Source organism: Eubalaena glacialis, chromosome 7 (genome assembly GCF_028564815.1).
Source record: "Eubalaena glacialis isolate mEubGla1 chromosome 7, mEubGla1.1.hap2.+ XY, whole genome shotgun sequence".
NCBI lineage: Eukaryota > Metazoa > Chordata > Mammalia > Artiodactyla > Balaenidae > Eubalaena > Eubalaena glacialis.
In genome coordinates, this window is record NC_083722.1 from 8,417,620 (window position 1) to 8,431,802 (window position 14,183).

Consider the following 14,183-nt stretch of genomic DNA (forward strand, 5'->3'; position numbering starts at 1 on the left):
TGGCTTACTTCCACAGCTGGCTAATTATATCCTTCCTGTTTTTGCCAGTTTGTATGCATTTTATCCGTGCATTTCACTAGTTTCACTCTGAAAGCAACCTTATTTCCAAGTTCCTTAAAGACACCTAACTAGCCTGCCTCCACCTTTCCTGCTCCCCACACTGACCACTGATTTGAGTTCAAGCTTTGCCAACAAACCTAATCCTCTCACTGTCTTAATAAGATGGCCATGATATTTCCCCAACTCACAAGAATAATTTTTTTTAAGGAAGGGGAGCAGTGAGCATGGAAAATAGAGAAGGAGGGACTTCCCTGGTGGCTCAGTGGTTAAGAATCCGCCTGCCAATGCAGGGGACATGGGTTCGAGCCCTGGTCCGGGAACATCCCACATGCTACAGAGAAACTAACCCCGTGTGCCACAACTGCTGAGCCCGTGTGCTGCAACTATTGAAGCCCACATGCCTAGAGGCTGTGCTCTGCAAAAAGAGAAGCCACTGCAGTGAGAAGCCCATGCACCGCAATGAAGAGAAAGCTTGCGCGCAGCAAAGGAGACCCAATGCAGCCAAAAAAAAAAAAAAAAGAAAGAAAGAAAACAGAGAATGAGGTAGAAAGTTTGTAAAATAAAGGCGCATGTAATTAAATTTTGTACTATTTTTAGTATCTGATCTGTAAACCTGGAAATGTGATTGTATTTTGGCTAAATAAAGTAATATAATTGGCACTGCCATAAATCTAATTCCTATTATTATTGTTACTTGATTTTATGTGATAATGTTTAGAGTAAATCAGCACCATAATTTCCAGCCAAGTGGCAGCTATTATTTTTATTTCTTTTCCCTCCCTTGCTGTTATGGTGGTGGAGGGGAGACCTCAGAATGTTAAATAGTTTGACTAAGATTCTTAGAGAAATTAAGAGAACTAATGTGCAGCCTTTAACTACTCAGTGTCAGATCTCCAGATGAGAATGTTAAAATTCAGGCAAAAAAATCCAGATATAGAACCTGTGTGAAGGTAAAGTCAGAATTTTAAAAAACAGTTATATAACTAACTGAGTGTTCCATAGACATGCAGGTGGCCAGAGGTGTGGCCAAAGTTTACCCAGATTTCCACACGGGAGTTCTTTCCACGAGTGAAGCACTGCTCTCCAGACAACTTTCAGAACCTGACAAGGAAACCAACCTTCCCTGGGCCCACTTTCTCATTCTTTTCCAGGTATTTTTTTGAAGGCTCTGTGTCTTCTCATGTTTGATTTCAACTGCGAGGAGGACATCAAGGCGTCTTTTCCATGAGACAATGTGATGGTTGTAAACCAGGCTGACACCATCTAGAATTTCTCTTCTTATAAACTCTGTCTCCACCCTTTAAGTTCTCTTGACAGAATCAAGCACAAAACACAAGCCCTAATAGGTGACTTTGGCCTCCGAATAAAGCATTACATGGTATTCTGCTTCTATTTTTCTTGACTTTCCGCAAAGTAATTTTATATCCCTAAGGAGCCAAGAGGCATTTCCTGTAATTAGGGTTTGCTACTGGCACTTGCTGCCTGAAACAGTCATCTGTCCAGCTCTCAGACTGAGGGGACTGTGCTGGAATTGTGGGTTCAGGGCAGGGTGGTCATAGTCTTCCTCACCCTGGAGTCCTGGATAGAAGGTTCTAGAAACAATGTTCCAGCTGTATCTTGAGATTTTATGAGCCCTTTTATACATTAATTGGAAGCAACAGGAATGGGTAGGAGGCCTCTTGGCCAGCACTGAACTGAGCTGTCACTGATTAGCTGTGTGTAGCTTACGTTCTCTGGGTCTTTGTTGCCTCAACTAAAAAAAACTTGAAAGGATTGAAAGCAAGGGGCATTTAAGGACTCTCTGAGGCAAACACTACTATCATCTTTGCACTTCTTCTCAGCCTTCTTTGGGCCAGTAGCATGCTGGTAGAAGCAATTTACTCCACTTTCCTGGCCTGCTCCCTAAAAGGTCCCACACCCTCTCTCTTCTTATCTATGCTGCTGGAAGGGAGAGACCCTGAGATGTTGGGGCCACATGGTGGAAAACCCAGATTCCTGAGGAGAGCTGCCCAAGAAAGCCACAGACTATCACAGGAGTGAGGGCTGAACTGTATTGTGCTAAACCACTGAAATTATAGGGTTTACTTGTTACGGCAGCTCGCTGCAACACTACGCTGACTAGCGTGTTCTTCCAGCTCTGTTGTGTCTGAGGAATGGCAAGTATAGGACAGAGGCAGAAAGAGATGTGAACATAGGAAGGAAGCACTAGATGTAAACCTACTGTTTGCTTGGATGTCCTTCTCAAGGATGCTTCTCTCAAAGAGCCAGTGAAAAGACAGAGAGGGCTGTGGATAATACTTAAAGGTTAGGGGATGCATGGTTCTTTATGGTGTAACGGTGACTCTGTGTGTGTTACAAGGCCCTGGTCAAACCCGGAGAAATATTTTTAAAAAGAGAATAAAGGACAGTTGTGGGAAAATAACGACAGAAACCTCCTTCATCAATAAGAGAACTCAGGATAGGTCTAAGGACAAAAAGCTCACTGATTCCCACACTCGTCATGTTTGTGTGGAGATGGTGAATATAGAGTCACCTCAGACTTCTTAGTGATTGCGATATTTTTGTTGTGCTCTTCTAGAATTTTTTTTTTTTTTTTTTTTGTCATATGGAAAGTGATTAGGTCTGGGTGGCTACTGATCATTTGGGGAAAACAGACTGTTCTTTCCATGTTCTTAGTTTAATCTCTTTTCAGAATGGATTCCCACAGATAGCGTTTTCATCTTGACTTATTTTTACTGAGTGAAAGTACCATTTTCAAGAAACCCCCAAAGCTTCATATTTTCGAATAAATGGGGCCACTCTGTGGGAAAAGAAAGCCACAGAAGACAGTGGGAAACCACGTGGCCCCGTGTTAAATCAGGGGAAACGTCTGGTAGGGATAAGAAAGCTGGTCCAAGCTCAGGGGTCACTTTCTGTGTTCCGGCTCCTGTTTACTTTCTGGACCTAAGTCAGGTGTCTCTTTGACAGTGTAATTTCTGCAGTGCCTCTGGGCTTTGCGATCCATAATCAAACACAGTAAACCTTCAGCAATCCCATCCAGGGGAGCTCAATTTGACTTGATTTAGATGAGAAAGTTAAATCTCTGTCCAGACATGCTTCTTTGCAGGCACAGCGACTCTTACACCTGCAGGACACTTCATCTTGGAATATGCTTCCCATTTCCCAGACAAGCTCAGGGGATCTGCGTCCCCCAATAAAATTCCTGTCTGCACTAAATTGCCTTATAGTAGAGATTTATACCTCAATAAAACTACATCTTGAAAAGGAGAATTGGTTTGATTGTATAACTGACATAATTTATGCATGTTTTAGTTTTGGAATAGACTTGGTATTTATGCAAGGGGGAGAGGTCTTTGTGATGTGATGTGTATTTCCACATCGACAGAACTGGTGACAGTCAGGACAGCGGGAAGAAGTATCCTCAGGCACCTTTAGATCACACCAGAATTTGAGAAACACCCTCCTTCAAGTTAGGAGATCAAACCTCTCTTCCTGGCTTGTAATCAGTTACCACCCACTAACTATCTGCTGAAAGAAAGGGAAGGGAGCAAATGCTTTTTGGATGACTTCTTTGTATGAAACATTATGCTACATCCTCTAAGTATATATGTTTTATTTAAATCTTTCAACAGTCTAACAAAGTTGGCAGTATTATCCTCATTTTGCAGAGGAGAAATTGGAGGTTGAGAGAGGGTAAGAAATGTTAGTAAATAGTGGGGCAGAGATTTGAACCCAGATCTTTCTGTCTCCAAACAGCATCCATCCTTTTCCCACTAAGCCACTCGCTCACTCACCATCCTGCTCGGCTTCCTCTATGTGTCCAGAATTGGGCTCAATGTTTTAGGGTTCAGAATAGGTCACCTTTTAACCTACTGAGAGACATAATGAGAAATTTCTTAAGAAGATGATGGTGAATTCTTCCATGCACTTAGGGAACTTCTGTTCACGTGTATGGCTGTGGACACTGCAGTGCACTGACCAGGAGCCCCACTTGAGACCGAGCAATCATGCCGTCAACGTCTGAAGACTCGGCCACTGGCAGCTCTCAACCGAGCCCTCCTGAGATTGTCCTCAGCCGAAGACAGCCTCTCAGGCAGGTCATGCCTCCTCCCTGGGGCAGCCCACGTCCTGTGACTAGTCTCCACCCCCTTGCCTTGGTTCCGGACAACTCCGAAGGGCCACCCCAGAGGGTCTGTGTGATCAGCTGGGGCCTCCACTGTGACGGCACTGCGGTCCAGCTCTCCCTCTGCCTAATCCTGCTTCCTTTGTTGCTCGTATGTGTTCCTGAGAGCACTCCCTGTAACCCCCTGCACACCAGTCTCCATCTTTCCAGAGTTTGCTTCTCTGGGAACTCGACCTGTGAGGTTGTCAAGTCAAATTTGCCCTGTGGATAAATAATGCTTATGCTTAGTCAGTTAACGGGCTCATGTCCCCCTCCAAATTCATAGGTTGAAGTCCCAACTCCCCATATCGCAGAATATGACTGTGTCTGGAGATAAGGTCTTTAAAGAGGTGATTCAGGTTAAATGAGGTCGTTAGAGTGGATGCTACTCCAATAAGACTGGTGTCCTTATAAGCAGAGATTAGGACACAGGCACACACAGAGGGGAGACTGTGTGAGGACACAGGGAGAAGACAGCCAACTACCAGCCAAGGAGCGAGGCCTGAGAAGAAACCACACCTGCTGACAGCTTGACCCTGGACTTTCTGCCTTCAGAACGGTGAGAACATACAGTTCTGTTGCATCCCCTGGGCTGCAGAACTCTGTAATGGCAGCCCCAGCAGACTAATAAAGGCAGATTTCGAGGCACTTCTTCATTTCAGTCCCTATTCTTCCATCTTTACTCTCAAGGAACACCCAGAAGTCTGAACAGGTTAAACGGTCTTTTAGATGCAAGGAGGTAAGGTAATAAGTCTCAGTAGTCAGTTTTCATATTCTCGAAAATATGTCGAAATAATCATATTTTAAAAGAGGTGTAAAAGGAGTATGTGAACTACCCCATCTCGTTGTATTTTCCGTTTTAGGACAGTCATCACAAGCCTGTAGGTCCTCCGTCTGACACCTGTGTTGGGCCTGGAGTGAACTTGTATTTCATGGGAAAAGGATGCCATCTTCAAGCTCTGTCAGTCAGCACTTTTCTGGCCCTCTGTGAAGCAAGAGGTCAGCGTGGCTTTTCTTCTTTAGGTACACCCTAACAGACCATGTCCAACTGCCAGCTTCCTGCCTTCGTACAGAGGGGAAGAGTAAGGAACGCCAAAGAAAAAGCTTTGCAGTTTAAGACATTTTTTTTTCAGTTTTTCCAAGCCAGCCTTTGTATCTTCCCCAGCAGTGCGTCGGGGAACGTTTAACGACCAGCTTTCTAAAAATGAAACAAAATGAAGCTGCGGATTCCTGTGGTGTAAACACCCCCATTATGGCTGGCATCAGGCTACCGAGGCGGGAGTGCACAGTGGGTCTGCGGGCCGGACCAGCTGCCTTCACACGTGCCGATTCCCGCTGTACGGCGGAAGAAGGTCGTCCGCTGGTGACCCTCAGCTGGCCCTCCAGGTGGCCCTCCAGGTGCGGCCTGTGCTCTCCACTTTCTCCTCAGGGCTTGACATTTTCATGGTTACCCCAGGGCTTGCTGTTATTTGCGGAGCTTTTTGGTAAGGGGCCTTCTTTTAAGAGTATCTATGAACGTAGCACAGGTTTCCCCAAACGATGTTTCTGGCCATGCACTCACGGTGTCTCCATTGCCTCTCCTAGAACCAGAAAACCGCAGCCCGAGGGGGCTCAGGAGCACAGCCACGTCAGCCTAAGTTCGACTCTTAAAGGCCCATTCTCTCTCCAGGCCTTTCCTTACTCTCTGCTTCTCCCATCTTCCCCCTCTAGTGGTTTCCTTTAAGCTGCAGAGACTTTTTTTTCTTCTGTGCTCTGGAACTCCAGGTCTCATTGGAGGGCTTGGTATGTGCCAAACACAACTCTTAAGCTATTTACATACTTCATCATCAAAACATCCCCTCAAGGTAGGTGCTATTCTCACCCCCATTTTATAGATGAAGAAACTGAGGCACAGAGAGGTAAAGTAACCTGTTCAAGGTCCTACTACTGTCAGTGGCAGGGCTGGGATTCAAATCTGGCAGGATGGCTTCACGGCCATATGTTTAACCAGCACACTGCCCCGCAAAGAGCAGTAGGGATACAGCCTTAGGAAGCACTGACAGCAGGGAATAAATGCTCCTTTTTAGTAGGAGATACTAGCAATTGCCAAACAGTTACATTCTACGTAGTCTAGTATAAAGTTACATGTAAGTGTGTGTGTGTATGTGTGTGTGTGTATGGAATATTTAAATAAAGTTCGATAATGAGGGAAAGACTACCCAGAAGTGATGGAATTAATGATCTTAAAGGACCCTTGGACTCTGAACATAGATAATTCCAAAGCACATTGAGGATTCCAGGTGGTAGGACTGTCCAGTTTTCAGGTTTAGGGCACCAAAAGTTGAGAAGCAACATGTATTTGAAATACCACGGAGCTAATATTCACTGCAGGGACTCAAATGAAATGAAATACTGGCTTGCTTTAGAGAATGCTATCTCCCCTCCCTCCCTCTCCCTCTCTCTCTCCCTCTCTCTTCCTTCCTTCCTTCCTTCCTTCCTTCCTTCCTTCTTTCCTTCCTTCTTTCCTTCCTCTGCTTTTGTCTCAGTTTAGTAAAACTGGTTGAGTAGGTATAAAAAAATGAGAAGAGGTGATTTTTGTTTCACTCTTCATTAAGAAGCTCACACTGAATGACTTGAGGAATCACAAATAAATGTAATCTGCTCCAGTTTGAATTCATACTTTGGTTTGGTTGAAGCCTCAAAATGTCCAATTCTGTGACAGATTTTTGTCATAGAATCCTAAGACTAGGAGGAATTTTTAAGGGATCATTACTTTAAAACACTACAGTGATATGACAATCTTACTGGTTTTTAAAGGCTTCCAGGAAAATCCTTTTATTACTTACCAAAATGTTTTAAGAAAACATTTGTCGTTTTGCTTAACTTACAGCCTTTCTCTGTAAATGAAATAGGGCCCTCTTTGGATTGACGCGGCTGCCTGGTGCTTTCTTATTTATGTTGATGGTTAGTTCTCCACGTGACACACACAACGGATTACTGATCTCAACACATAAGGGAATTAACTTTCTTTCTGTCGAGCACAAGTCACTTTATGTGCACTTTCTCATTTCATCCTCAAGACAATCCTCCTATCACCATTTTATAAATTTGAAAACAGAGATTCAAAAGCCTCCAGTAAGCGGCTCACACTCACACAGGAGTGAGGCTAAAGCCAGTTCTGCCCCCAAGGGCACCACGCGAGGCCCCGCTGCCCGTCTCCAATAGAGGTCAGTTAATAGGTGCAATTACACATCACTTCTCCTACTTAGCTTCCATGAAACCTTTAGGAAGCCTTGGTCCGATAGGAGAGTTGATTCTTTTAACCCTAACCTCCACCCCAGGCCAAGGTGGTTTTCTTGGGGAATGGCTGAGCGGAAAAGGAATGGTTCAGAGATGACTGGCAGACAGAGAAAGGAGGCACCAGAGAACTGGCTAATCGGTAACCTAGGTGATCAGCTTCTGGATGTTCAGAACTGTAACATCCAGACTTGGGCACTAGTTATACTAGGTGGAATATTCTACCTCTTTCCCACAAGACTGCTTCCCCTGAGATTTCTGAATGGAAGAGGATTTCCCGTGGGCATCAGCATGCCCATGTAAAAAGATACCCATGTAACAGAGCAAAATCTGGTGGCCTAAAATCAACCTTTCAATTTCAAGTGTTAGTGGCAGTCCTGGGTGGGAAAGGAATGCCATTTGTGTTACTGTTTCAAAGGAATTTGTCCGAGTTGAGTTGGACGAAAGAGACGCACACGAAATGCCTGGGATTTTCATCACTACTCACCCTTGCCCACATTTTCCCAGGTGCTTCTGTCTGTTAAGCCAAGGAATGTTGGAGCTCTGGGTCTTGAAAAGGACAATTCCAGTGTTTTAGTCAGCTGACCAGGTTCTTCGTTCTCATAACTCTGCTTAAAGAATACACGATGTTCTCAGGCCAGTGTATGACATTAAGGAATTCACAGCTTCCTGAGCCTGAAAAGAGAAGTTAAAAACAGTGGGTAGGGACTTCCCTGGTGGTGCAGTGGTTAAGAATCCACCTGCCAATGCAGGGGACACGAGTTTGAACCCTGGTCCAGGGAGATCCCACATGCCGTGGAGCAACTAAGCCCGTGCACCACAACTACTGAGCCCGCGTGCCACAACCACTGAAGCCCGCGCACCTAGAGCCCGTGCTCCGCAACAAGAGAAGCCACGGCAATGAGAAGCCCGCGCACCGCAGAGCAGCCTCCGCTCGCCGCAACTGGAGAAAGCCCACGCGCAGCAATGAAGACCCAACGCAGCCAATAAAAAACCAAAACAAAAACAACAAAAAAAACAGTGGGTAAACTCTGGCAGAGGCTGAGATGCTTTTCATCACTTAAGGGTGGCATCATAGCAGCTGGAAAAGCCAAATCTATATTAATGGAATCCATCAGTTATTCATGCAGTCGAGGATAACATTTATGGAGCTCATACTATGCATTAGCTGGAACTTTAAAGATCCATAAAATATGGTCCCGTCCTCAAGGAGCCCACAGTCTAGGAAGGCAAACCAAACAGTACAGTCCTGTAAAATGTTACAGCAACTCTGGTAGAAAACTAAGTGGGTCTGGTGAAGGCACGAAGGAGGGAGAAGGTAAACTTTGGGTGGAGTCTTAAGTGATGGGTAGATGTCTGTCAGGTGTTTCTTACTGGGGCAAAATGGTAGAAATGAGTGCTCTTTCATTGTCTGTAATCTACAACTTTAGTCCTGTTATTGATTTAACTTGTTTTTCTACCCCTCTACCCCACTGCCTCATCATCCTCTTTTAAACTAATCTAATACATTGCTACTTCGATAATCTTGAAGCCACCAAATGTGACCAGCTCCACTTCTCAGCAGCAGTTTGTGAAGGTCCCTGGAGCCATATGCTTTTCTTGTTTCCCCAAAATGAGGAAAACTGGTACTTTGGCAATGTGGCCTTTGAACAGCTTAGATTCAAAGCCCAGAAATTAGATTTTTTGGGAAAAAAAAATTGCCTGGGCTTTTGGTTGGTTAGTACTGGCCAGTTTTTCACTTCCCCTTCATCATCTCTCAGCCATAAGGTTCAGTTTTGGGGGGAGGTGTGTGTGTATCTTTATGGACCGTAGTTGAAATATATATTCTTAGAGAAACCCTGATACTTAAACCATGTGGGGCACTTGGAAGTCTTTTTGAGAATCAGAAATCTAAATCTTTGTAAAAGGAAAATGTTTTTCCTATCAAGAATGAAAAAATAAAAGCTAAATGAATGTTTTAAAATGTGGAGCTGAAAAATAAGGGTTGCGTCTAGGACATAGTAGAAGCTCGGCAAACTGTGTAATGAACCCATCCAGCTGCCTTGATGGAGAGAAGTCTTCCTAGAACTACTTTCCAAACAGAGGATAATTGGGAGTTGGTCTTCTTTCACTTCTGCTAGGATAGGAACAGCCTCCTATAATTTCGGTTTGATAAACACAGTATCTGTAATCTTGTTTAAGAGGGAGGAAAAGGAATTTCCCTCTGAGGCACTTGCAGTGGCTAGGCAGGAGGACACGGGCCCATGACTCATTGCTCTGCCTGAATCTGTCCATGTCACTCAAGGATCTCGGTCTGGACAGTGGAGAGGACCAGCAGTGAGAGTTATTGTGTTTCCAGCATCTGTCCATTTCCCCCTTAGGTCTTCACACCTTGAGGCATTTTAACGGCCCAAGGTGTCTGAGCTTAAATGCAAACACTCTGAGCTGATTTGTCTGTGGGGATCCCATAAACTGCAGCACCCGGAATAGAACATATAGAGATTTCATTAATTCTTTATTGTGAAATATAACACACGTACAGAAAGCTGTAGAAAACAAATGTAGAGCTTAATAAATTATTGTAAATGTAAACCACCCCCCCAGGTCAAGATATAGAATACTGCCAGGACCCCAGAAGTTTGCCAGTGCCTCTCCTAATACAACCCTCTTTTTCCTTTAAAAGTGGTACTGCCCTTCAGAACTCTAATGGAAAACTGATGAATTCATAAAAGTGCTAACAAAAGATCAAGATGAAAAAAAATTAATTACATGGGACGGAGTGAACTGATGAGGATGATTATAATTTTTGTGACTTACTGTGTGAATAAAAAAAAAAAAAATCCCACAAGGACTCAGAGGCAAAAAATATACAAATCAATTTTCACTGCAAAGTAAAGGAGCTGTTGCAGTGGAGGATTACTGGACTGAATGTCAATATTATGACATAGTATGAGTGTGTTTCGTGTTTGGTAATTGCAATCATTGCTTTTGTTGTGGTCATCCATTTACAATGTTTGGTGTCAGTCTATTTATCTCTTGTAAAAATAAAATACAGTGTGTGTGTGTGAAAAAAGAAAAAAAAAAGAATCTGCCTGCCAATGCAGGGGACACGGGTTCGAGCCCTGGTCCGGGAAGATCCCACATGCCACGGAACAACTAAGCCCATGAGCCACAACTACTGAGCCGGCGCTCTAAAGCCTGCGAGTCACAACTACTGAAGCCTGTGTGCCACAACTACTGAAGTCCATGCGCCCAGAGCCCATGCTCCGCAACAAGAGAAGCCACCACAATGAGAAGCCCGCGCACCACTAAGAAGAGTAGCCCCAGCTCACGGCAACTAGAGAAAGCCCGCGTGTAGCAACGAAGACCCAATGCAGCCAAAAATAAAAAAATAAATAAATACATTTATTAAAAAAAAAAAAAAAGTGGTACTGCCCTAAGCCGCACACAGGGGCTCTCTGCTGGGCCTGTGCTTCGGGGCTTCAGCCCTCCTCCAGTCGTGCCCCTTTCCAAAGGGACAGGGGCGTCTGTGAGGCCAAGAGGCCATGTCCACTTGGAACCCATGTCTCCCTTTCCAGACAAGGCACCAAGCACGGGGGCATTGGAATTCCCTGTCCGAATGATTCCAGGCCCACTCCCAGGTCTTCCCAGTGCTCTTCCTCAGTTCCACCTTCCTGATGGGTGGCCCAGGGGCAGATATTTGTAGGATGCTGTGGATGAAAGTTAGGGAGTACACACACTTGAGCCCAAGGTCCTTGAGGTATGGGATGGAGCAGGGGTGGGAGGAGAAGGCGGATGGCCCGAGGGTCTGGGGGTCAGCTCTTCTTGTGTCACGCGTTCCAGCAAGAAGCTTTAAGCCATCCAAGAATTCTCAGGTCCAACCTGGTCTTGCAGGTTGCAATGAAGATACATTTGCAAGGTAGGAGGATAGAACATCTGTTATTTAATAGCTTACTAGTTTAATTTACAACTTTTAAATATTTAGGGCTATGGTATGCAGTTCTCCATTTAAGCCCCACAGATGTTAGCGGTAAGCCTGTCTAGAGGCAACTATCCTGACTATGATGGTAATCCCTCCTTGCTTTTCTTTATACTTTACCCACTGAAGTCTGCATTCCTATATATTAGTCACTCTTCCCTGTTTTTGAACTCTGAATAGACATATCATACAGTATGTATTTATGTTGGCTTCTTACACTTGGCATTATGTTCGTGAAATTCATCAACGCTGTTGCCTATAGCTGTAGCTTGTCAATTTCATTGCTGTATAGTGTTCTATTGTATGGATATCCTTCCATTTTAATGCTGATGGACAACTGAGTTGTCTCCAGTATTAGACCATTATGAACAATTCATGCTATGCAGATCTTTATCTATTTCTGTTGTTCATATACCTAGGAATGGAACTGTTGGATGATGGATATGCATATCCTCAATTTTAATGGAAAATGCCAAAATTTCCAAAGTGGTTGCACCAATTTATAGTCTTAGCAGCAGGGTATGAGAGTTTCCATTGCTCCTGACAAAGTTTGGTATTGGTTTTTAGTTTTAATCATTCTGTACTAGGAGTATTTTTAGAATGCCACTAAAAAGTTTCTTTCCCCCCTCCCCCCCCCCCAGTTATTTCGTATTGGAAGATACTAAAGTGATTCTAGTAACTTGGAGTTCTGAGTTGACTGCTAATAATGTCAGTAGATGTATATTAAGAGAAGATCTGTGGCCTTGGAAGATTCACAGTCATAAGATCCAAATAAACAGGGTTGACTCATGTAGCATTAAAAATAACACAGAGATTAGCAAACTGATGTAGGGTTGAACCAACACACCAGATATGCAGCTGGTGTCGACCTCATCCTTTCATAGGGATATGTGTGTCCCCAGAGCGTGCTCTGACCCTTGTGGCTAGGTACAAATTGCTGAATTACCCAGCTTGGGCCAGTCAGGACCACCTTAGAGGAGGAAGATCAGCTGAGGAGCCCATTGGCCGCAGCTCACTAGCATGCCACATCTGGCAGCATCTGTCCCTCCGGGAGGCAGCAATGACCGTGTGCTCTGGTCAACAGCAAGCAAGGGGCATGTGCAAGGCTCGTCTGCAGAAACAGGCACAGTCTGCTCACTGCCCACTTCCTTCTCTACCTACCTGGGCCCCTGAGCTTCCTCACTTCAACCTCCTCTTGCTAACATCCTCAGCCTCCTTGCCCCTCTGTCCTTTTAATGTACCCTCCTGGGCAAAGCCCAGCTCTGGATCAACTCAACTGTTTACTTTCTCTACATCAGTCTCCCAGCTGTTGAGCATTGCTGGAAAAACCTCACACCCTGCAGATGGTGCCACTATAAACTTTGGTCACCAACGCCATCTGGACCCTTGTTACGGTCATGCAGCCCTTCTCTGTTCCCCTGGTCAGCTCACCTCTCATTCTTCCATTTTTCTGATACAGCGATAACAGATCCTCTTCTGTAACGATGTATTGGGTGCCTACTCAAGACAAAGCTTGCTATCGTCCACTATACACAGGGCTATTTCAAACTTTCTCCACCCTCCTCAAGTCTCTGGTTCTATTTCCTGTCCATCTACTGAGCCCCAACCCCAAACTCCACTGTCAGCCTCAATAGGCAGGCTCTCCTGCTTCACGAAGAAAGCGGGGCCATTTGAAGCAACTCCCTTGACTTCCCTCCTCCATATTTGTATATCATTTTGCATCCAAACTCATCTCTTTCTCCTTCCCACCTCCTTGTGATAATACAGGAAGTGTCTCCCCTCCTACTTAAGCTAATCCCTCTACCTGGCCTCGGGGCCATCCTCTCTTATCTTCCCAGGGACATCTCTCTATGCACCCGCTCTCTCCCCTGACTTCTTCCCAGCAGTGGTCAAGTATGCTCACGTCTCTCCCTTAAGGACCTGGTATCAGGGACTTCCTTGGCTTGACAAAGATCTTCATCCAGACAGGGCAGGAAGCAGTGCTATGGACTGAATTGTGTCCCCCCACCCCTGCCCCGACTCCCCAGTTCATATGTTGAAGTCCTCATGCCCAGAATCTCAGAATGTGACCTTGTTGGGAAACAGGGTTGGTGCAGATGTAATTCATTAAAATGAGGTCATACTCTCTTTGGATCTCAGTGTCCCCATTTGGGACATGAGGGGTAGTTGGATAGTACTTTTTGTGGAGTGCAGTTCCAAAATCTGTGGGAACAGAGGTGGTGGGATGGGAGAGGGAGTTTAGGAGAGAGGGCTCTGAGCTCTCCATCTCTCCCTTGACCAAAGCAGGTCCAGTTTTAACTGTTTTATGTTTGGGAACTTTTGGTAATATTTGGCTTAAAAAGTGTTTCATTGTTTAAAAGATAAAATTAAAAAATTCAAATCTACTGGCTTAGGTGATATCTCAGATGCTTTCCAACTGCAATAGCCTATGATTACAAGGTTTGACAAGTTAACACATATGGGTTTGATGAACACATAGCACAGATTTTTCTCAAAAAAAGCCTGATTTAATAAAATTTATTTCTTTTCAGTAAAGGAAATTTGTTAAAGAACTTATGAAAGCAATTTAATTTTTAAGCCTTTTAAAGACCTTCATATAGAACAGTCGTAAATTAGAAAAGCAATCTTTTTTTGGACCAGATGTTGGGATTTGGGGTTTAGAAATATGCCTGCTGTCCACATGGAGCTATTAGACCCATGTGCAAGCAAGCACTTGTACACAAATAG

The 14,183-nt window shown here is 44.5% G+C and overlaps 1 protein-coding gene across 3 annotated transcripts in view; it reads right to left on the minus strand.

Annotated features, from left to right (window-relative positions):
• NEDD9 (neural precursor cell expressed, developmentally down-regulated 9) overlaps positions 1-14,183 on the minus strand; it is a 300,815-nt gene that overhangs the window by 107,433 nt on the left and 179,199 nt on the right. For all 3 annotated transcript variants that reach the window (XM_061195717.1, XM_061195716.1, XM_061195715.1), the window contains one exon: positions 7,986-8,173. In XM_061195717.1, the coding sequence (XP_061051700.1) occupies positions 7,986-7,997 (12 nt within the window). In that variant the 5' untranslated portion in view covers positions 7,998-8,173. The remainder of the gene's footprint in view (positions 1-7,985; positions 8,174-14,183) is intronic.